Raw genomic sequence first — 22,809 nt, 5'->3', positions numbered from 1 at the left:
TCAAAGCCCGCAACCCCGGAGGTGCGACGGCTGGCCCATTACCGCCGGCCTGGGGGCGGCAGAGCCCCGGAGTCCTGGCTGGCACTGGGGTGCGGGCTGGCACGGGGGGCCCGGGCAGCCCGGGAAGCGCCCGGTGACCTCGGGGGGCTCCGGCCCCGGCCCCAAAACTCGGGCTCGGGCAGCGCCAACATTTCTCTGATAAAGCCGGGCTCATTAGAATAACGCGCTCCCATTGGCCGTGCGGCTGCGGGCGGCGCGCCCATTGGCTGAGGCGCGGCGGCAGCGCGGGATTGGTCCGGCCCAGACAAATTGCGCTTTGAACGGCGGCGGCGGCGGCGGGGACGGGACGGGACGGGACGGGACAGGACAGGACAGGACAGGACAGGACAGGACAGGACAGGACAGGACAGGACAGGACAGGACAGGACAGGACAGGACACGACATGACACGACACGGGAATGGGTAGGGATGGGTAGGGATGGGTGGGATGGGATGGGATCCATGGGATGGGATGGGACATGGGGACAGGGGCATGGGAATGGGTCGGGATGGGATGGGACGGGAAGGGACGGGATGGGACGGGATGGGAAGGGACAGGTCGGGACAGGACAGGACAGAACACGACGGGACACGGGAATGGGTCGGGATGGATGGGAAGGGACTGGTCCGGATGGGAAGGGAAGGGATGGGATGGGGCACGACACGACAGACACGACAGACACCATTCAGGGACCTGGGAATGGGTCGGGATGAATGGGATGGGATGGGAAGGGACGGGTCGGGATGGGTGGGATCCGGGGCCGGAGCGCGGGGCGGCGCGGACCCTGGACAGCGCCGGGCGGGCCGGGGCTCTCCGGTGCGGTCTCAGCAGCGCCGCAGCCCCGGGCCAGCCCCCGCAGGGGTGGCACGGACGCTTCCCCCCTCGCCCACCCCCGGAGAGGCCGCCGCAGCCCCCCGGGGGTTCCTGCTCGCTTCCGCTGCTCCAGGAACGGCAGAAACACGGCCGCCCCCGCCCTCCCGGCAAGAGGGGACCCGGCCCCGGGCTCTCCGTCTTCCCCACGTTTGGAAAAGCAGAGACGAGACACTGTTTGTGTTGATTTATTTATTAATTCATATTCTGATAGCTGGTGTACAGGGAAATGATCTATACATCGGGGCCTAAGACAGGGAGATCCAAAAGGCTTGTTTCCATAACAATTAAAAAAAGAAAATAAAAGTAATCTTTAAAACTTCTAAAAAGCTTCTAGTGTGCAGACTGCAGCATTCTCTAGGCTCAATGTCGGGTGCAGCCTCCCCCTACCAGCCCTACAAGCAATCTGAGCGCGAAGCAATGTCACTGCAGGTGCCTGGCACGGTTGCAGCACAGCACATTCCCTACGGCATACACAAGGCCAAAGCACTGGACCCACACACAACTCTAGGGTGATGCTACGGAGTCAGCTGTTGCAGTGGGTCTAGGGAGGTTATTGTACGCAGCAAGGGTGATGGATGGAGAGTCTGTGCCTATATGGCTCAACTTTGGGGCGGGGAAGGGGCTGCTTTGCTCTCCGAGGCTAAGCTGGGTCAGTCGCTTCGCTGCAGCGAGGCTTCTTCGTGGCTGCGGGGCAGCCAGGGGCTCTCCCAGCAGATGTGCACCCACTGAAAGGCAGGGCTGCCCTGCCAAGGCCACCAGCACATAGCCTGAAGCTGGAGGGGCGCTTGTTCTGCACCTGGCCACAGAGAACAAACTCAGACTCTGCAAAGCGGGGCCGTGGCCGCTCCCAGGAGAAAGAGCAGGGGGTCCCCACATCACTGTGCTACAAAGGCCAGGTCCCCACATCAGCTGGGTAAAGCACAGGGTCAGGGACCTGGGACCAAGTGCCACTGCCTTCTCCCTGCTCTCCTGGGGTCAAGTATTACAACAGGGTCAACGTCCTGCCCAGCTCTGAGCTGCCCAGCACGGCTCTCCTGCTAGAGCAGCCTGGAGGCTGCCCCGGCCCCCAGGGCTCAGGCAGATTCCACCTGGAGAAAATGCAGCCACCGGAGCAGCAGCAGCTCCCGTGGCTCTGGGTTTGGTCCCGGGAGAGTCAGTATCCAGGGCTGTTACCCCCCTTGCAGGGAGGCCAGGGTCCCTGCAAAGCCCTTGCCTGGGGTGCGTATTGCACGGCTGCTGGCTATTGCTAGCTCCTGGCTCATCTCCTGAGCAGATATTGTGCTGAGTAGAGCTAGGCACAACCCCACGTTGTGGCACAAGCACCTCCTGCTCTCTCTCACTGCACATCCTCCCTGGGCCCCAAGCACCTCGGCGCAGGCCTACAGCTTCAACCCAGCTGGAGCCAACACAAACTGGGGCTGGACTGTGGGACTGCACCTCTAGCCCCCCCCTCTTCAGGCCAGGAAGGGGCCAGGCTCAGGCAGAGGGGCACAGGACAGGGGCAGGCTGCTGCCCTCTCACTCCTAGAGCCTTCCTGCTCCATTCACCAGAGCTGCTCACATATTCCAAAGGCTTTGCCCATCCTGCAGCCTGAAGAGGTATATGAGAGCAGAGCTGTCAGTGCTTTGTACATACTGCTAGAGTGTCCCTAGGGGTTTGCATAGTATTTATTGGTTCATATACACAAGGCTGATTGCTGTACAGTTTACACTTTCAACATAAGCAACGAGCTCAGTGCTCTGCCCTGATGGGAGACTTTGCACGTGCTGGGGAGAGGAAGGGCAGCCCTGCACCAGTCCCTCTGCCCAGGGCAGCCGCGCTCCCTGCAGCCTCCCCTTGCACCCTCTGGCCACTGCTGCCCTCCCCAAAACCCAACACTCACAGGGAGGGATGAGAAGCAAGTCCAGCAGAGGCAGCACAGGCATTTGCAGGGGGGCCAAGCACCTCTCCTTCCACGGTGAGCAGCGCCATGCTGCCCCAGCTTTCCTCCTGCAGCTGGAGCTCACACCTGGGGATGCATCTACACACAGAGGTGCAATCTCCTTCCCTCTCCTCTTCTTCTGCTCCAGCTCTTGCCTCCCCAAGGAGCTGAGAGCATGCCCCTGGTGTGTGGTGCTGTCTCTGGGCTCCTGGCAGCAGCGGGGCAAGGATGGAGGCCCCTCATCTGTTTGAAGTACTGTAGCTCATGCGTCTTGCAGTCAGTCAGTCATGCGGATAGGACGGTAAGTATATCTCATACAGGAATCATGCCATTAGCCTATAGAAACATGTACAGCCAGCCCTGCTCCCCTCCACTCTCTGCTCTTCTCTCCTCTCCTCTCCTCTCAGGTATGTGTCAGAACGTGTGTGAAGTTCAGTGGTTTGGTGTTGAGGTGCGATCCTGGAGAGACACAGAAATGGGGTTACCAGGCATTCATGGTGGCACATCCAGGATGAATGGTGGGGGCAGCCAGCTACATGGATGGGGAGCCCCTTCTGTGCTTGTCCCACATGCACCCACGCTGCCAGGCAGCCATAAGACAAGTTTTGGGGGGTGTCAGAGAGTGACAGAGCACCTCTAATGACATCGATGGCACTGATGGTGCTGCCCCATCTGCTCAGAGCAGCAAGCAGCAGCTGAGCTGCACCAACTGCAATGGGAGTGCAGCTGGGAGGGCTGCTCCAGGAAATGGGATGGAGGAGGCCTTGAGCCTTCAGCTAGGATGACTGACTGCACCCCACTCTCCCAGCAGTGAGGAAGACCTTCCCCAGTGCACACCCAGGGCCACTTTCACACAGTGGAAAACTGCAAAAGCAAAGCAACAGGAGTGGTGCCCCAGAAACAGGCAGAGCCAGGGGCTGTCTGGGCAGTGGGGCAGGCAGAGGGGAACAGAGTCTGCATGAACACGTGCCCACAAGCATAAGCCTCTTGACTTTCATACACCCACAGAGAGCTCACTAACACAGTGGAGAGAAAAGGGAGGACAGAGTGAGTCATGCATGTACAACAGAGGCCAGAGAACCAACTGCCCCCAGTTGGCAGCCTCCTGGCAGGAGGCAGTGCTGGGCAGCTGGGGAGCACACATGCAACACCTTCCCCCAGTGCTGCAGCCAGCCCAGCAGTGAGTGTGCAGAGGAAAATGGTGCAGCTAGGCTCAAATGTGCTGTGCCAAGCACCCTGCCTTCAACCTGGCCTGGTCCCACTCTACAGGGGAATCAGGGAATGCACAAGACTTCAGGGGTCATTCTGAGCTCGCTGAGGATCAATGGAAGAAATGTCCCAGGTCAAAGGTGGGTCACGTTCCTGCACTTGCCACTCCTGCATCCCGACTGCCCAGAAATTCCCCAGCAGCACCCTGCCAAGGCCTGCCCCCACCCTGCCTTCAGCAGACCTCAGTGCTTTCCTCCACATGGCTGCAAGTGCTGTGGGCAGGGGCACAGAACCCACAGAACCAGGACACCCTGCATGTGACCCACAGCTCTGCCAGGGCTCAGCTGCACCCCTGGGAAGGGGCACTCCGAGGCACCAGCTCCAAGGGCTGGTCTCATCTCCACAAGGCTGCACATTCAGTGCTCATGCACGAAGGGGGCAGTTCTGAAATTTAGTCCCTGGAGTGACTTGGACAAAGACATCCCTCTGTCTGTAGCCCAGGAGTAACCACTCTGTGACCCTGTCACTGGGGACCATCCCCCTGAGCACCGTGTGCTGTCACTGCAGGAGCAGCCCTCGGCACTGTGGCTGCAGTGGGTGCTGTGCACACAGCTGGCTGCAGCATCTCTGCACCCAGGAGCATCAGCAGGGCCACACTGCTGCCCACCCACCAGCACAGCAAACCCTCTGTGCAGGCCAAGAGCTGGGCACGGCCCCACCACACTTTCCCCTGAGAATGGACATGAGCAGCAGCTCAGTGCAGGCAGCAGCATGGAGAGCCAGGACAGAAGGAAGAGCAAAGGGAGGGTTACCTCAAAAGAGGCCATTTGAGGGGTCACTGCTTCCCCCTTTTCAGGCTGGCTCGTTTCACTATCTGAGCCCCCATCCTGCCCCCAGAGACCTCTGGTTTCGGGACACGCACTCGCACCTCCTCCTGAGGGAGCCGGAGGGGCAGGAAGCAGGACATCACCCAGGTGAACAGATAGACAGACAGAGAGAAAAGGACAGGAAAGGGAAAGGTAGAGTCAGTTGGCAGGCAGAAAACACCAAGCAAGAAGACTGGCGCAGAGGGCAAGATTTGCCTTAGAGGGGAAACAGGAGAGGAGCGCGGGGCAGAAGAAAGGACAGAGGGTGACATTGACCCAGAGAGTCCTGCTGAAGTGCTGAGAGCCCTGGGGGCTGGCCCAGGCGGGCTGCCTGCAGGGCAGGGCTATGAGCCACACTGTACCTTGGCGCCCAGACCATCCCGGTGCAAGATGGAGTACTTCATGAAGTGATCATCCTCAGCCTCCAGGTCTTGGGGCTCCTGTAGGGAGCCCTCCAGAATCAGCTCCTCCTGCTCCTGCCTGTCACCAGGGCCCAGCTGACGCACCACCTTCCGGATAATCTGTGGAGACCCGCACAGCTGGGTGTCACAGCCAGCCCGGGACACCGCGGCTCCCTCCTCACCCGGCTCCGGAGCCGCACGTGGTGTGCGAGCTGGAGAAGTGCCGTCAGTGTAACCGAAGACAGCGGGACACCAATGCCCTACATGGCCCCGGCTGCAGGGCTGGAGGGAGAAGGGAAAGGCTGCGGCGTGCCCTTACCCGTCCCCTGCCGCCGATGGCTCACTCACCTTCTTGGTGATGATATTGCCTTGATCGTCTGTGAACTGCTCCTCGGTCACCTGCTCTCCAGGGAGGTGAAGGGCTTCATTCCCCTGCAGGAACAGGAGGGAGATCAGGGCTTGTGAGGGCGGGGAGGCGAGTGCTTTACCTGGTAGAACAACACACCTGACATGCACCCCGCAGCCTCCGCGTCCGCCCTGCCCTGCCCTGCCCCGTCCCTGCTCTCCTGTGCCTGTGCCCGGGGCTGCTCTCTCCGCTCGCCCCGCTCGTTACCTTCAGCAAGACGCGCCGGCGGACGACTCTGGCGGAGAGAGCCTCCTCATCATCCGCCAGCCCCTGGCTCTCCCCGAGCTCCTTGTCCAGCTCACGATGGGCGTGTTTGAGCAGGAAGCGCACAGAGCCCCTGACGATGTGCATGACGTTCTGGCAGCTGACCAGCAAGAAGGCCAGGAGCACCAGAGCGATCAGCAGCTGGGCCAGGAAAGCCCACATCGTGCCCGGCTGCGCTGTCAGCGCTCGGCCATGCCGCCCCGCCGCCTGCCCGCGCCGTGCCCGGCTCCCCGCAGCTGCCGCAGCCGCAGCCCCGCCGGCGGTGGGCGGCGAGAAGGGAGCGGGCAGGTGGAGCGTCCTGGGCAGTCATGTGGCCGGGACTGCCCCGGCCAGGCAGCGAGCAGGACAGATCTGTCCCTCTGCTCTGTCAGCCTGCCCAACAGCCTGACCCCGGCCAGGCAGCGAGCAGGACGGATCTGTCCCTCTGCTCTGTCAGCCTGCCCAACAGCCTGTCCCCCTGACTACGGCAGTGGGCAGTCCTCGGTCACAGGATAAATGAAGCAAACACCAGGGCGTTGGGGTGTCATTGGAATCACACCTGACTCAGGTGACGCAGAGCTGAGCAGCCACCTCCTTTCCAGCCTGGGGAAAGGTGCTTGCCCTCACCTTGTACCTGCTGGCTCTGTGTGACCGTGGCATCAAGCCCACCACCCAGCCTGGCCCCTAGACCAACTCTATTTCTGGCTCCAGCAGGCTGTTGGGCTGGCAGCCAGGGCAGATACTCAATAAGGAACGAGTCTGGGAGGGTGACCGGGTTATAAATGGAGAGCCAGAGCTCAGGTGTCAAGCACAGCAGGCTATTCTGGGCTGAGAGGCACCCCGAGGGGCAGGAAACACACCAGGAGAGCTGAGGAGCTAGCACCTGGTCTGCCTGACAGGCGTTCCTAGGGTCACCACTTCCTGCAGGGCTGACTCCCCTGCTCCTACTCTCACCTGCCCAAAGAAGCGGCTGTCGGCCTCCTCCTGCCAGCCTCCTGTGGGGTGCTGAGGCTGCCAGTCGCTGTCCTCTGCAGAGCTGACCCTCATCAGCTCCGTGGCTGGCACCAGGACCTGCTCTTGCTGCTGGCCCTGTGCCCCAGAGGCTGTGGTGTGCGTTGGGAGCAGCCTTCGGGTGACTCCCTCCTGCCAGGAGCCCGCTGTCAGGTCCTGTAGGCAGGAGATAAAGGAGCCTTCTGCATTCCAGTCCCTCAGCCTGGGCACCAGAGAGGGACAGGGATAGGGAGAGAGAGACAGAGAGAGAGAGGCAGTCAGCTTTGCACGGAGTGCCGCACCCCGAGCAGCAGCCGAGCTCCGGCAGGCACGCCTGCACCCCACGGGCGCTGCTGGGCGCCCAGCAGAAGCAGCACAAGACACACAGATGCACAAAAAAAGGCACAGGCCACCTCCATGCCATGCTCCCTGCCCATCCCACAGCTTCACAGCTTGGCCGGGGTCTGAGGCAAGAGCATGCTGTGCTCTCGTGGTCTAGGTGGGGTCTAGCTCTGACTCTAATGCCGTGGAGCATTTCTGGGTGCTGCCAAGGACTTCAGGGGTCCAGTGCCACTGGGAATGTGGGAGGAGGCAGCCCAGGTTGGGGTTAGCTCTCCTAAGTGCAACCTACATGCAGGGCCTGGCTGACTGGGGGTCTCTTCCAGGAGCCCTCCAGAGCATTGCCAGAGAGGTGTGAGGCCCAGCCATGGTTCTGTGTACTGCAGGTGCCCGGGCTCCAGGGCTGGAGACCAGCAGGGAAGCAAGCAAAGCAGGGAGATCATTGCAGCTGGCCCAGCACAGGGCAGTAGCTGGCAAAGCAGTTGTGCTCCCCTACCACGGTCACCCTGGCGCCCCAGGCTGCAGTACCTGTCTGCACTCTTCTCCACATCATGGCTAAAGGTAGGTGATGTCATGATCCTGGCTTGCACCTTCTCCTGAACTGAAACAAAAGAGACTTCACTCTCCGGGTCCTGCTCCCCAGTCCCTGGTTGATGATCACCAGATGGCATCTTCCCCTCTGGCCTCTGCCCCTCCTCCTGCTCTAGAAGGTCAATCAGGCCATTCATGGCATCTGAGTCCACTGTGTCATCCTCAACCAGGTCCATAGAGCCCATGTGGTCTGGGCCATGAGCATCTGCTAGAAGTTGCCCTGGGAACCGGCCTTCGCTCGTGGCATCCGAGTCCTCAGCCTTGCTGCACTCCAGAGAGGAGTCCTCAGCAGTCACCAGCGAGGGGGTGAGCCCCGAGGACCACACCTGCATGTCGGACATCTCCATCAGGGCATCCTGCTCAGTGGCAGCCATGGGGATAGCATCCATGATGGCCACCTCATTCCAGTACTGGTCGGCACGCAGCGGGGATGGCAGTGTGTAATGCAGGGAGGCAGGGGACAGCAGCTCGTCCTGCAGTGAAGCGTAACCTAAATGGGCAGACAGAGGCATCATGTCCAGCAGCCACCTCACGCACGCACAAGCACAGTTGGGCAAAAGGGAAACAGCTTCTGGGAGGATGGCAGCCCCGAGGACAGCCATGGTCATGCCCCAGCCCCCTGTGGCCAGGCTGAGCAGGGCTGTGCTCACAGCAGCTTTCACACGGTCCCTGCAAACGCTGCCATGCCTCCCTTCAAATCCTGGGGCTGCTTTGGGCAGGTCCTGGGGCTGCCTCCTCCCTGTGAGGAGGACTGGCCTGGTGTTCACATGATTTTCCATCCACACTGCAGGACACAGTGCCCTCTTTGCTACCCTGCTCCATCAGACCCCCTGGCCCCTGCCCACAGCTCCCATCCAGCATCAGCTGGCTGGCTGCTAGCCTGGAGTCCAAGGAGCCAAGTCTGGCAGGCACTAACTCTCAAAGCCAAACACTCTCCAAAGCACAGAGGAGCGGGTTGGAAGTACCATGAGCAGAGAAGGATGGCCCCAGAACATGCCATGCAACCCCCAAGGCCCTGCAGAAGGCAGCCAGGGCCTTACAACCCCGCTGGTGTCCCCAGGGCTACAAGCCATTGTCATGTGCACAGCTCAGGCACATCCACTAACCACAACCAAGCCAGGCACCCCCACCCATGCAGGTGGCTTTGCTCAGCCTTTTCCAGCTTTGAGGCATTTTTTCACCCCTGGAGATCAGCAGTGACCCTGTTCTGCTCCCCTGGCAGCCAGGAAATGCCAGCCACGGCCAAGGCACAGGGTACAGCTGGGAGCCTTGGCACAGGAAGGGCACCTCACCCATGGGCACCCAGGGGCATGCAGGGCAGTGCCAGCCAGGGAAGGAGCGTGGGGCTGGGCAGCAGAAGAAGGCCTGGGATGGCTGCCTGCAAGCATGACAGCTGCCAGAGGGGTGGTCCCTGGTGACATGCGGTCACTGGAGCAGGATGCGGCTCCCAGAGGGCTTAGCTGAGGTGGAGACAGTGGAGACAGGCAGTGGCAGATGAGAGAAGGAGAGGCCAGGATGAGCTCAGAGGAGAAAGATGAAAAGAAGTGACCCACAGGAGTGCCCGCACCTGGCAGCACTAGGTGGCATGTTTGAGAAAACAGAACAAGGGGAGAGACAGAGAGGGAGAGAGCGATGAGCCAGCGCTGCAGGGCCAGAGCCACAGGGCAGGGCTGCAGCAGCACAAAGCCCTGCCCCTGTCTGCTGTGCTGGCTCCCCAGCAGCGTGTGCCACAGCTGACTCTGGCTGTGTCCCCTCATCCAGGCCCACTCTGCCTGGCAGCCAGCCCAGGCACACCACCACAGCTGTAGAGCCAGGACTCAGTGAGCTCCCTGGCCACTGACCAGCTTGCACGGCCAGAGACGCCTCTCACCTCTCACACTGGGACAAGGGACACATGTCAATCCCACCTGGAGAGTTTCTGAGAAAGCAGCATGGCAGAGCCAAGCTTTCTGCAGCACAAGCCCCAGTGAAGAGGCCACATCTGCCTGCAGTGCCTGGTGCCCACTCTCTTCTCAACCTGGTCAGGCAGGACACCAACCCCAATCTCCGCACTGACCGTGCCCCCAGAGCCCTCCTGCGTTCCCTGCCCGAAGGTGGGGCTCACCATTCATCTGGGATGGTGAGAGGGAGTAGTCTCTGTCCGAGTAGCGCCAGCTCCCCTTCAGGCTGCGGCTCTGCCGGCCCGAGCCCTCCAGCATGTTGACGATCTCGCTGCGGTCGATGTTCCTCAGCGCCGTGTACAGGTTCTCAACTGCAGGGGGAAGGTGGTGTCAGCAAACCAGCCGTGCCCCACACGCCCTCCAGGTGGGCAGGGAAGGCATGAACCACGGCTGCAAAGCCAGCCAGCGGTCCTTGGAGATGCACACAGCTCGCCCTGCCACCTCTGTGCCTGTACAAGGGCACCACAGCTACTCACTCTTGACATTCTTGCCCTCACGGCTGGCCCAGAGGTTGAGTAAGGCTATGCTCTGCTCCAGAAGGGAGTTGGGGTTCTCCACACGTATCCTGTTGATGTCATCCACCCCGAACTGCAGCTCACGGGCCAGCTCTGGGGAAAACACCGTGTCAGTATCACACCTTGTGGTGCCCACCACGAGGCTGGGGAGGCTGGGAAGGGCTCAGCCAGTGCAGAGACCCTCTGCCACATACAGCTGCACACAGCAGAACATGCAGGAGCTGGGAGGGGGCAGGGGTTGAAGCCCCCCAGCTCAGGCTGGCTGTGACTAGCACAGCAGGGTCTCGTGCTAAGAAGTGTGGGCTCACTGGATGTGTGGCTGCAAGGAAGAGCAGCAAGATAACAAAGGCTGGTAGCCATGCATGTGAATATGTGCTCAGCCACGGGAAGGGTCACTCCAGTGCCCTGGAATGTTCACTGCAAAGCAGCCACTTCCAGCACACTTCCAGCCTCCTGCAGTGCCAGCTTTCCCAGGAGTGTTGTGCATCCTCAGAACCCTCAGGTGGGGACTCACCTGCCCAGCTGAGGCCCAGCTGTTCTGCTATGTCAACCATCTTCTGGTCTGCCTTGTCTGTGCTGCTCAGAGAGCCTGGAGGAGAAGAGGGACTCACAGCTCAGCTGCACAGGGCCCTGTGCCAGAGCAGTGAGGGGAATGGGGTGCTGGCCCTGGGGGTCACACAGACCCCTAGGCAGGACCAAGAGAACCTCCAGGGAAAGGGAAGTTGCTGTGAGTACAACTATGACAGGATCATCCCAGCTTTGCACTGCCTTGGGCAGCCCAAGTGCAGGTGGTGAGTGGGCTGGGATGCTCCCAGCAGGCTGCATACCAAAACTGGTCTCACTTAGGATGCTGTATCGCTCCCGCAGGGACAACGGTGTCAGTGTCCTCCTTCGCTCATCGCTGCCACTGCCCTGTGAAAGTGGTGACAAACCAAGGGGTCAGCAGCTTGGAAAGAGGGCAGCAGCTCTGCCCTGACACCACTGCTTCTCCTCCACCTCCTGAGCGGCGTGACATGGCCACGTGGAGCAGGTGAAGAAAGCCGACAGCGAGGGCTGTCCCCTGCACTTGGGGAAGGGATGGGCCCTCGCTGGCCCCTAGCAGAGTGCCAAGACCCTGCACTGACCTTGGTGCAGGGTGGGATGCTGATGTTCAGGTGGCAGAGCACGTGCTGGAGGTCCTCGTACTTCATGGCCTTGCGCAAGAAGGACAGGGAGCCACTGGCCTCCCTGCTGCTGTCCCGGACCTGAGTGCCAGAGCCCGGTCAGGTGCCTTGGCACCAGCCAAGGGCCCAACCTGCTCGCTCAGCCTCGTACCCTGACGTTACCTTGATGGGAATGACGAGACGATTCTCGCGGAAGGACTGGAAGAGGAAGGTGCGGGGCTGAGCAGCCTTCTTGACAGGCACCAGGTTCCCTGAGAGTTCCACGTGCAAAGGCATTCCCTCTACCACCTGGCAGGGAGCAGAAAATATGCTCAGACCCTGTGCAGAGCAGCTGGACAGGGCAGGTAACCCTGACTCTCCCAGCCAGACCAGGACCAGCCCCTTCCACTGGTATCAGCCTCCCCTCGCTTTGCCGTCCCTCTCCCTGCTGCTGAGGGGACAAACCTCGATGTCCCTGCTGCGGGCCACCTCCGTGAAGTTCTCGTGCTGCTCTAAAGTCTTGTCGACCTTGTCATCAGTCATGCAGTAGCAGCGCAGCCGGCCCTCCCGCGCGTCGTTCATCTTGGCAAACACCACGAATTTGGCCATGTAGGGCACGGCTGTCAGCTCCTTGTACAGCATGGTGGCAAAGTGAACGGCCTCAGCGGTGCGTGGGCAGTCGGCCAGCCAGAACCTGCAGGAGATCTGGGTCAGGGGGCTGCTGGGCAGTGGCACCAGGCAGCTGCCCCCCACCCCCCTTCAAATGTCACCATCATATTTTCTGAAAAATCCTCTCTGCCCAGGATTTTTCTCCTAGGAAGCTGAGAAGGCTCAGAGAAAAAGGAAAACAATAATTATCTCATTTGCTTCTCCTGTGTTTTGCTGCTTTGGAATGTGGTTTGGAGATTGTTTATCAAACATGTGAATTGTTTTTACTTAATGACCAGTCACGGTCAGGCTGCATCAGGACTCTGGAAGGAGTCACGAGATTTCATTATCATTCTTTGTAGCCTTCTGTCTGTATCCTTTCTCTATTCTTTAGCAGAGTTTTAGTATAGCATTCTTTTATCATATCATATAATCATATCATATCATAATAAATTAGCTTTCTAAGAACATGGGGTCAGATTCATCGTTCCTCCTCCATCTGGGGGACCCCGAAAATACCCCACTCAGCAGCCAACTGGACTGCAAAGGAAGGCCCAAGAGTTCTGGACACAGGTGTAGCCTCATCTTGGATGGGGACCAAGCCAAGTACAAATAATGGCCCCCTTCCTTCTGCACACCTAGCTGTCGTGACTGTTTCCTGAAGTTTGCTCAGGCAGCAGGGGGGTCTCAAAGCTAGAGGAAACCACCCTGCATGTAGGAATAGGGCAGCACAGCGCCAGGGGTAAGGGGTTTCTCCTGCCAAAGGCTATAGAAAGGCCCAAGGAGCACCAGGTACCCTCAGATGGGCCCACTTTTGCCCAGGACTCACCTGGCAGACACATTGGTGGTAAAATTAGCGCACTCATTTTCGTAGACTAGCTTTGTGGTGCCTGTTATATCTTCCCACTGGGCTTGGGCTGTCCCTCCTGCAGCAGAAAGCAAGGGTGAGCATACTGTCCTTCCATAAGCCCAGGGTTCTGCATCCCCTAGGCATTTGCTTTCTCCGCAGCTGTGCTCCCTGGAGCTGCATCCCCCTGAGGCAGCCCAGCCCATTCCCACGGAGAGCAGCTCGCAGCCTCACCGATCACACTGCAGAGCAGGCGCAGGCTGGTGGTGTCACCCTCCCCACTGTCCCTGGGATTGTCCTTCCAGGACGGTGGCAGTGGGATCCGGAGGCCGATGGGGCGGTGGAACTTCCTCCGCCGGGGCTCCACGGTGACAATGGGGCTGAAGGTCGCTTGGTTCCCCAGCAATTTGGTCACCAACTCGTCAGGCACAGGCTGTGCCTGTGGGTAGCACAAGGATGGGCATCAGGGATGGCTTTTCCCCAGGATGGGCTTGCTGCCCACCCCCAATTGCAAAAGCATGTCTGGGCCCCAGGCCAGGCTCTCTGAGGCTCACCTGCAGGGCCAGCCTCACTCTTTTGGTGACAGCAGTGTCTGGGAAGGTGGCCTGTACCATGGGCACCAGTGTGCTTTTCAAACACCCTCCCTCAGGGCCAATCATGTCGCAGTCCTGGCAAATCCGGGACATGACCACAAAGTAGAGAGGGAAATCGGTGGTGATGATGCGGCAGACCCTCTTCTTGTCCAGCTCCTCCTGGCTCTCCAGCTCTGCAAGGGCAGCACAGCCATCAGTCAGTGCTCATACACCGAGCCTGTGGCTGTCACTTGGCTGTCACTTGGTGGTCACTGGATGGACACCGAGCCTGTGGATGTCCCTCAGTGCTTACACACCAAGCCTATGGCTGTCACTCAGTGCCCCACCGCGCCCCACTGACCACACCACTCAGCCCCACGCCACCTCCCAGGCCACCTGCAGGCTGCAGGGAGCTGTCAGGTGTGGAGCCCCCACCCTCCTGGCCCCCTCACCCTCATCCATGCCGTTGAGCAGCTGGTCCATGTAGCTCTCCTCGTAGCGGTTGCGGTGCTCCTTCCACACGGAGCCGTTCTCGCTGCGCAGCACCACCAGCTCGCGGTCTCCACGCCCATACGAGGCAAAGTGTGGGATCTCCACGATGACAGGGCTGCAGGCAGATAGCACAGGAAGGCCACTGGCACCCACAAACCGCCACAAGAGTGTGCAGGGAGCAAGGTGGCCCTGGGGAAGGAGGACTGCAGACCTCCCTCTCTCTGCCAAAGAGGGCTCTGCACCTGGGAGGACAGGGCCACTCAGGGCTTTTCTGTTCTATTACTCTTGAATGACCCATGCACCCCACAGGAGGTGGGATCCCTCCCCTGGCAACCTCAAGAAGCAGATATAGGCAGAAGTCTTGCCCTGTATGGTAAAGCCCTCCAGATGCACCCAGATGTGTGGGTGCAGTCTGCCCTTTCCCCAGCTGTGCTCACCTGAGGAACTGGGCACCAGCAGGTCCCAGAGCGATGATCCGACTGCCCAGACCCTCCTCCTCAGCCAGGGGTGGGGGTGCAGGCAGCTTTTGGGGCTTCACCAGGCGGCAGGTGATGCGGGTGGGCGCGGCGCAGGCGCGGGGCGGGATGACCACGCGCAGGCCGTGGTGCCGGCTGCCCCGCATGGAGCCCCCACGAGCATCCACCATGAAGCTCACCAGGAACCTGCAGGGCACAGAGGCACGGGCACGTGGGCACCTTGCAGCCAGCTGGTGAGCCAGAGGAGGCGTGTGCCGCACGGGCTGGGCGCTCACCCTGTGTGCACGGGGCTGGCCACCGGGCTGATGTTGTCTGAGGTCTCCGTGGCGGGGCTGCTGGGGATCAGGGAGTCCTCGTCGAACTCTTTGGAGGGCTGGGGAAGGCAGGGAAGAGATCTTGTGGGCAAAGAGTCCTGTCTGGGGGTGTTGAGCGTGCCCACCCTGACACAGTCCTCACTGGACAGTCCTGTAGCACCGGGTCAATGCCCTTTACCCAGCACACACTTGAGCTCTGTGGGGCTGGGGGAGCTGCCCCAGCAGGGAATGCCTGGGGGAGGCCATGGCAGGCTGTTTCTCATGCTCACCTCCTGTGGGGACACCGAGGGTGCATGCAGCAGGCTGACTTGCTCAGCTTCTGTCTCCACAGGTCCTACCTGCTCAGTCTCCTCAGCTCTGGTCACCACAGTTTCGGGTGGGACGCAGGGGACCTGCAGGACAGCTGGAGACTCCACCCTGCCAGGAGAGGGTAGTGACAGCCATGGAAGGGGTAGGGTCCCTCAGTCCCTGCCCATCCCCTCAGAGCCCTGGGGCCACTAGACAAAGGCAGACTGAGCAGCAGCCCCGTGCCCTGGTGCAGGAGCAGCACTGCCCAGCTTTGCCTGCTGTGCCAGCTGCTGAGGGCTCAGTGATCTGTTCCTTGCCCGGATCCTCATGTGCCCCTTGCCCAGCACAAGGCTGGTCCTGTGCCCTGCACCAGCTCCCTCCCCACCACAGAGTGTCTCTTACGTTTGCTCCAGTGTCGTTGTGGTCATGAACTCCAGGAGCTCTCTTTTGCCTTCCTGCTCTCTGAGATCAGGTGTCTTGGGCTTTGGTGCAATCAGCTCTTCCTCTGAAACCAAGAGTTGGCTCAGCAAGCAGAGGCAGATGGACAAGGGAACACAGATATCCAGCCCTTGCTCCCATCCCTGCTCCCACTGCTGGACACACACACACACACACTCTTGGCCCCTGGGTCTCAGCCAGACACTGGGAGGGCTTTGCTGTCTGCCAGAACGGCTCTGCTGGCAGGGCAGGCCAGTGGCACAGGGGCTGTGGGAGCCACTGGGAAATGTGGCTGCTCACCATCCTCCTCCTCACAGCACCAAGCAGTGCAGACACTGCAGGGGATGCCTTTGATGCCTGGGACAGGGACATGGGCACCACGGGGGGTGCAGGGGGCTGCCCTAACACTAACAGAGGCACGGAGCTCTGCTGATGCTGGCCACTGGCCTCATTAATACCTGCTAATTAGCTCATCAGGGTTTGGCTCTGGCCAGCACCCTGTGGGAGGGCGGCCAGCACTTCCTGCAGCAGACAGAGTCCCCCAGAGATGGGGAGGGGGCCTCAGCAGCACAGAGACCCTTGAGCTCTCGGGTTAATCCCTGCTCTGGCCAGGATGGCGTGGGGCAGCTGTGGAGGGACACCAGGGATTGTCACAGTCCCGGGTTCCTGGGTCTGACAGGGGAGTCAGGGTCCTCCTGAGTGGGAGGATGCCCGTTCATGCAGTCACACCACAGCAAGCAGCACGGACAGGGGTTGGCAGGGCGGGATGGCCCCGAGCAGCAGCAAGGCTCAGCAGATGGACATGGCGTGCGGATGGTCAGTGGCCATGGGGTGAAATGGGCCATTGAGCTGGGGCAGGGGACACATTTCATACCCATTACTGTGACATGAGCAGTGCCTGCAAAGTAAGAAGAGGCAAAAGTGAGGTGTTGGTGGGAGGGTGCAGGAGCAAACCAGCTACAGCTGGGCTGGGAGCTGGTGCCCTCCTTGCCTGAGCAAGGCACAGTGGGAGCTCTGCATGCCCGAGGGCTCTCTGCACAGCCCCTGGGGCATGGGGTCACGGAGATGTCCAGACATATCCCTCCTGCATAGTGCAGGGAAGCACCCAAGGCAGGAGGTGCCACCTCAGGAGCCTGGTGGCCTCCCTCATCCTCTCTGCAAGACCACAGCAGGGCCCACACAGCTCCCTGGCCTGGGGGTGTCCCTGCTCCAGCAGGAACACCAGTGCCAGCCCCTTGACGCTGACCCAGCCGTGTGGCACATCTCTGGGATGGTGTGACCCAACTCCCACCCCTCACCTTCATCCTCTGACACGTCCAGAATCTCGTCCACAGTCTCTGGGAAGCTCATGCGGTGCTTGTCGCCAACAGTCTGTGGGAGCAGAGCAGAGTCAGAGGAAAAGAGGAAACCTTTAGGAATGTGCTCCCTGTTGAGTGACAGAACTGTCCTTTGTCCCCTTGAAGAGGAAATGAGCCCAGAAGTTTCTCTCCTCAATTGTCTAAAAAGACATCTCATAGGACCTGGGGGACTTCCCCTCAAACTTAAGGATGACCAATCGGACAGAAGCCAAAAAGTCCTGCCTGAGCAATTTACTAGAAAAAGAAGAGAATAAGTAAACTAGTTGCTTTTGTGAGGTGTTTTACCAGGGGCAAGGACCTTTTGCACCTGGGTCGGTTTTTCTCTGCAAAGAGTTTTGTTATTTTGTCTTTTTTTAAAACCTTTTTGTTTCCAACTCTACCACAGAAGCCATCCTGCTGATTTTATGCCTTCTGAGGTAGCTGAGCTATCTTGGGTGAGAAATAGACCTCCAAGAACTTGTGAGACCTGGCTGGAGGAGACCCCTATTTCAGAAGCCAGCATTTTCTGCACAGCTATCTGCAGCTGACTCCTCACACTTGGGCTGGGCACCCAGCTGCAGACCTTTCCCAGCCCCATCCCTCCTCCACAGCATCCTGCTCCTGGCCCCCAGGGGCTCACCGGGATGTCGGTTTCCTCTGTGACAATCTTGAGCACGTCTGTGACAGAAATGTAGCCGAGGCGCTTTGCGATGGCCAGGGGAGTGGTGCCGTTCTGTGCACGGAGGAAAGAAGGTCAGCAGCAGCCAGGGGACGGCTCAGGCAGCTGCCTGAGCTCGCCCCAGAGTGGAGAGGCGCAGGGGAGCGCGGCACTGACCGTGCTGATCTCGTTGGGGGACGCGCCGTGCTTCAGCAGCAGCGTCACCACGTCCGTGTGGCCCTGCTGTGCTGCTTGGTGCAGGGGGGTGTAGCCCAGCTGCAGGGGAGGACAAAGGATGCTGCAATCAGTTCTGGAAGGCTGCTGCCCCCAGAAATGCCTCACACACAGCGCTTTGTGCCTGGAGCATGAGGACAGCTCCGCTTCCCCATCACCCTGCACCCTGTCACCATGATATTTGCTGAAAAATCCCTTTGCCAGGATTTTTCTCCTGAGAAGCTGTGAAGCCTCAGAGGAAAAGAAAACCAATAATTATCTGCTGCTGTGGAATGCAACAGGTGCATCTTTGATTGGTCCATGTTGGTTGTTTCTAATACATGGCCAATCACAGTCAGCTGGCTTGGACTCTCTGAGAGTCACGAGCTTTTGTTATCATTCCTTTTTATTCCTTTCAAGCCTTCTGATGGAATCCTTATTCTTTTAGTATAGTTCTAATATATCATTTTCTTTTAATATAACATATATCATAAAATAATAAATCAGCCTTCTGAAACATGGAGTCAAGATTCTCATCTCTTCCCCGGTCCTGGGACCCCTGCAAACACCACCACGTTTTCCCATGGCAGAAGGGTCCTTGGAGCTCAGGACACCTCTGTACCTTGGTCTTGGCATTGACATCTGCTTGGTGCTGCAGCAGAAACTTCACCAGCTTGATGTTCCCATAATGGCTGGCCACGTGCAGCGGGGTATAGCCCATCTGAAAGACAAGACCAGGTCTCTGTCTGCCCTCAGCACTGCTCACTGCCCTTCTGCTTGGATATGCTCATCCCACAGGTGTGCCTCTGTGCATGAAGGATGAGGCACACATGTGGGGGCTTCCCAAAAGCCCAAGACCAAAGCACAGGGCTTCAAACCATGCTGTACCTGTGGGTACAGAGGTGAGCTGTACGAGCAGGCAAGAATCACCCCTCCAGAGAGGTGGGGGGAAAGAGGAGGGAAAGTCCCCAGGACACAGGCAAAATGGTAAGGATGCCTGCTAGAAGGGAGTCTCTTGCACAAAAAGAAAATAAATGCTCTTCCCTGAGCAAGCCTGGAGGTTGCTCCACCAAAGCCATGGTCAATGCACTACTTTACCCTGGTCACTGCATCCACTGTGACTCCATGCTTCACCAGGACATCAGCAACCAGCACATGCCCCTCTTGGGCCACGAGATGGAGAGGAGTCAGGCCACTCTGCAAAGAGAGGAGGTCTCAGCACGGTGGCACTGCCACCACTGCAGGTCCAGCCTGGCAGAGACCCTCTGGGGTCTCCTGGCAAGCTGTCTGGCACAGTGCACTGCCGCCCAAAGGCAGGCAGGCAGGCACAGGGGCTGGAGCACCCTCCAGACCGCTGCTCCCTGCTGGCTTGTCTGCCCCCAGCCCGGCAGGATGCTCGGGGACAGCTCACCTTGTTGCCTAGGTTGCCGTTGGCTTGTTTGGAGAAAAGCAGCGCCACCATGTCGGCGTGGCCCTCCTGGGCAGCCAGGTGCAGGGGAGTGACTCCCTGCATGGACTCGGCGTTTGCAGAGGCCCCGTACTGCAGCAGGCTGCTGGCCACCTCCAGCTGGTTCTGCTTGGCAGCGATGTGCAGGGGGGTGTACCCGTTCTGCGGGGAGAGAGGGGCTCACTGCAGCGCTCAGCCCTGCCAGGCAGGGCAGGAGGTGCCATCCCACCTCTGCCTGCCCTTCTGAGCTGCCTGCAGAGCTCAGGGATGCCCTCCCCACACCATCTCTGTGACAGCAACCAGCCCTGACACTGATGCCAAATCCCACTCACTCTTCAAGCCAAGTCAGCAGGGGGGTTTCAAAGACCACCTGCTTCAGGTGTGACTGGTATGGGCTGTCCTGGAGTTCTCTACATGCGAATTTTTTGCAACAGGGTGTGACATCACCCTTATTTTTTTAGATTTTCTAAGCCTTCTGATGTTTACATTCTTGTAACAAACTTTCTCACACACTTTCTGTAAATAACTGATTGCTTGGCATTCTTTTATGGAGGAACAGAGATTTGATGGACAGTTGGTTTGCCCAGTGTCATTGGAGAGGTGGCACTGTCACCCTCCAACCCACTGCCACTTTTGGAAAACTAAAAATAAACATCCCTTTTCTTTTTAATTCTTACTGAATTTAGAGGTTTTTCTTTCCCACTCTTTCTTTCATCTTTCAATGTCTAATTTCATTTCTCAGCAACCCTAAAGTTTATTTGTAAAAGCAAATCTCTTTTTCCATTCGTCAATCAGTGGAATCCTTCCCATTGTTTCTTTTCTCTCCCAGTGCTGGTTTTATCTCCCAGCAGCCCCACAGCTCGTTTGGAAAGACAAATCCACCGTTCCTCTCACCAGCATGTCTGCTCAGGGGAGAGGGAAGTGCCAGATGGGGAGGGCTGGCACCAGCAGCCACTTGGCTGTTTTGAGGATGCAGCTTTTGCAAACAGCAAGGCGCCTGCTGGTGGGCTCTGTGGGGAGATGCTCGCCATGCTCAGGCAGAGCAGGGTGACTCTCACAAGCTTGTGGGTTTTCTGACTCACTGCTTCATAGCTGCATGCAAACATTTGCCTGTGCTTTCCCAAACTGCCAGACTGCAGCGCTGCTCTGCAGGACTTGCCATGGAAACACGTTCCCCACGCAGCAGCCACCATGCTGCCAGCAGGACCATCCCTGACACAGCCTATCTGCTGGAACAGGACCTGCCTGGCTCCCTGCCTGCTCCACGTGCTCTGAGGACAGGCAGGCATGAGCAGCAGACACCGAGAGAGGGGATGATCCATCCCTTATACATCCCAAGGTGATGATCAGTCCCTTATACATTCCCTGAGTGCCAGGGTTGAGGGGCAGGGCTGGCCCCAGGCTGGCAGGCACTGGACACACACTGCATTCCCACAGCCCCACATCCATCTCCCCATCCCCAAATCCATCCCCACATTCCACATCCCCACATCCATCTCCACATCCCCACATCCATCTCCACATCATCACATCCATCTCCACATCATCACATCCATCTCCACATCATCACATCCATCCCCACATCCTCACATCCCCACATCCATCCCCCCATCCTCACATCCATCCCCCCATCCCCGCATCCATCCCCGCATCCATCCCCACATCCCAGCCCAGACTTACCCAGGCTGAGTTGTGTGGGGAGCTCCCCTTGGGAAGCAGCAGCCTGACAATCTCCAGGTTGTTGTGGTGCACAGCCACGTGCAGTGGAGTCAGGCCATTCTGTAGTGGGGGAGGGAGTACAGACAGGTGAGACAGAGCCCCTCCCCACACAAGACCACTCCTCCCTCAGGAGCAACTCTCACCTTCCCTGCTGCATTGGGCTGAGCATCATGTGCCAGCAGCAACTCTGCCACATCCACCTTTCCATACTTGGCTGCAACGTGGAGAGGGGTAAATCCTTTCTGAGGAGAAAGGCAGCCCATCACAGGGTGGCAGAGATGAAGAGAGTGCTGGCACCTGCTGCAACACAGGAGGAGGCTGCCCCTCCTGCCACAGGGACACTGTGCCACCAGCCTGGCCCCAGCTGGGCCGTGCCTTCCCCAGCAGTGGGCTCAGCAGCCTACCTTGGTCATGCAGGTCTGTGAGGCTCCCTTCTCCAGCAGGGCCAGGGCTGTGTCCATGTGCCCCTCTCTGGCAGTGATGTGCAGGGGCGTGTGCCCTGCTGTGGTGGCCAGGTTGGGGTTGGCGTTGTTCTCCAGAAGGAGTTTGACCATGCCGGTGTGGCCGATGCGTGCAGCGCAGTGCAGAGGAGTCTGGTCATCCTGTGAGGGTGGCGAAGAAGCTGTCTGGGCAGACCAGCCCCTTCTTGTGATGCCAAAGGGATCCCAGCCCTGCTCCCACTGTGTCACAGCCCCGGGCACGTGACAGCAAAGAGACCCAGCACCAGCTGTTCCCAGAGCTGATAATCACACAGGTCCTCTGCACCTACCTTGGCCTTGGCGTTGGCTTTGGCTTTGTTCTGCAGCAGGTACTTTGCCACATCTGTGTGCCCAGCTCTGGCTGCCATGTGTAGAGGAGTCTCTACTTTCTGCACCAAAGACAGGATAAAGGGGTAAGGTCAAAGCAGGGAAAATGCCTTCCTGCAGTCATTCCTCTGCTCTGAACAGAGGAGAGCAGTGCCTGCAACCTCTGCTGCTTCCCTGTGCCAGCACAAAGCAGAGGGCACCAGGGACTGCTCAGGTGAGCAGAGGGTGCAGGATATCCTGCTGAACCCCAATAAGCTGAGCTCCCAAAGCCCCAGCCAGGCTGGGACTCACCACGTTGGACACATTAGGAGAGGCTCCACGCTGCAGCAGAGTCTTGACGATGGGCAGGTGTCCCATGAAGGCAGCCACATGCAGGGGGGTCAGGCCGGACTGTGAAGAGAAAGGGGCCAGAAACCAAGATGGGACTTGTGGCCTTGGCAATATCTCCTGCTGTCCCCTCCTCCTTCTCCCCAGGGCAGTCTCAGCACAGGCAAAATCTGAGTCCCCAGTCTGGCAGGTGAGTGCAGAGGAAACACAGGGAGCTGCTGTCTCCCCTGCATCTCCTTGCCCTTCTGGAAAATCGGTTCTGAGCTGCAAAGAGTGTCACTGACATGTTTTATGAAAAATCCTTTCCTTAGGAATTTTCCTCCTGAGAAGCTGAGAGGCCTCAGGAACAAAATGGAAACAATGATTGTCTGCTGCTGTGGGATGCAAGAGGTGGGTCTGTGGTTGGTTTTATGTGGTTGTTTCTAATTAATGGCCAATCCCAGTCCACCTGTCTCGGACTGTTTCGGTCAGTCTGAACCTTTGTTATTAATTCCTTTTCTATTCTTAGCCAGCCTTCTGATGACATCCTTCCTTCTATTCTTTTAGTATATATTTTTTAATGTATATATATATAAAATATATATTTTAGTATATCTTTTTATATAATATATATCATAAAATAATAAACCAAGCCTTCTGAACATGGAGTCAACTTTCTCATCTCTTCCCTCATCCTGGTTCCCCTGCGATCACGGCCACAAAAGAGCACCAAGAAAGGTGCTGGGGGTATGGCAGAAGCAACAGGGCCCT

General features: G+C 58.8%; 1 protein-coding gene across 5 annotated transcripts in view; it reads right to left on the bottom strand.

Moving 5' to 3' along the window:
- Positions 1–1,099: 1,099 nt before the first annotated feature.
- Positions 1,100–22,809, bottom strand: part of ANK1 (ankyrin 1) — a 37,901-nt gene continuing 16,191 nt past the window's right edge. For 2 of the 5 annotated variants that reach the window (XM_084221771.1, XM_084221774.1), the window contains 33 exons: positions 22,024–22,122; positions 21,696–21,794; positions 21,331–21,528; positions 21,070–21,168; positions 20,888–20,986; positions 19,172–19,369; positions 18,859–18,957; positions 18,383–18,481; positions 17,725–17,823; positions 17,530–17,622; positions 16,851–16,923; positions 16,427–16,450; positions 15,517–15,619; positions 15,096–15,243; positions 14,788–14,885; positions 14,474–14,698; positions 13,997–14,151; positions 13,527–13,738; positions 13,207–13,411; positions 12,955–13,051; positions 11,943–12,171; positions 11,661–11,786; positions 11,460–11,579; positions 11,163–11,247; positions 10,850–10,924; positions 10,297–10,428; positions 9,985–10,131; positions 7,818–8,370; positions 6,915–7,173; positions 5,660–5,743; positions 5,273–5,431; positions 4,857–4,978; positions 1,100–3,294 (listed from right to left, as the gene is read on the bottom strand). In XM_084221771.1, the coding sequence (XP_084077897.1) occupies positions 4,880–4,978; positions 5,273–5,431; positions 5,660–5,743; positions 6,915–7,173; positions 7,818–8,370; positions 9,985–10,131; positions 10,297–10,428; positions 10,850–10,924; positions 11,163–11,247; positions 11,460–11,579; positions 11,661–11,786; positions 11,943–12,171; positions 12,955–13,051; positions 13,207–13,411; positions 13,527–13,738; positions 13,997–14,151; positions 14,474–14,698; positions 14,788–14,885; positions 15,096–15,243; positions 15,517–15,619; positions 16,427–16,450; positions 16,851–16,923; positions 17,530–17,622; positions 17,725–17,823; positions 18,383–18,481; positions 18,859–18,957; positions 19,172–19,369; positions 20,888–20,986; positions 21,070–21,168; positions 21,331–21,528; positions 21,696–21,794; positions 22,024–22,122 (4,590 nt within the window). In that variant the 3' untranslated portion in view covers positions 1,100–3,294; positions 4,857–4,879. Of the gene's footprint in view, positions 3,295–4,856; positions 4,979–5,272; positions 5,432–5,659; positions 5,744–5,924; positions 6,368–6,914; positions 7,174–7,817; positions 8,371–9,984; positions 10,132–10,296; positions 10,429–10,849; positions 10,925–11,162; positions 11,248–11,459; positions 11,580–11,660; positions 11,787–11,942; positions 12,172–12,954; positions 13,052–13,206; positions 13,412–13,526; positions 13,739–13,996; positions 14,152–14,473; positions 14,699–14,787; positions 14,886–15,095; positions 15,244–15,516; positions 15,620–16,426; positions 16,451–16,850; positions 16,924–17,529; positions 17,623–17,724; positions 17,824–18,382; positions 18,482–18,858; positions 18,958–19,171; positions 19,370–20,887; positions 20,987–21,069; positions 21,169–21,330; positions 21,529–21,695; positions 21,795–22,023; positions 22,123–22,809 lie in introns of those variants that run through there. The other 3 variants (XM_084221772.1, XM_084221773.1, XM_084221775.1) reach the window with 3 other exon arrangements.

The sequence above is a fragment of the Fringilla coelebs genome, assembly GCF_963513975.1.
Source record: "Fringilla coelebs genome assembly, chromosome: 26".
NCBI lineage: Eukaryota > Metazoa > Chordata > Aves > Passeriformes > Fringillidae > Fringilla > Fringilla coelebs.
This window is presented reverse-complemented; position numbering and strand designations above follow the sequence as displayed.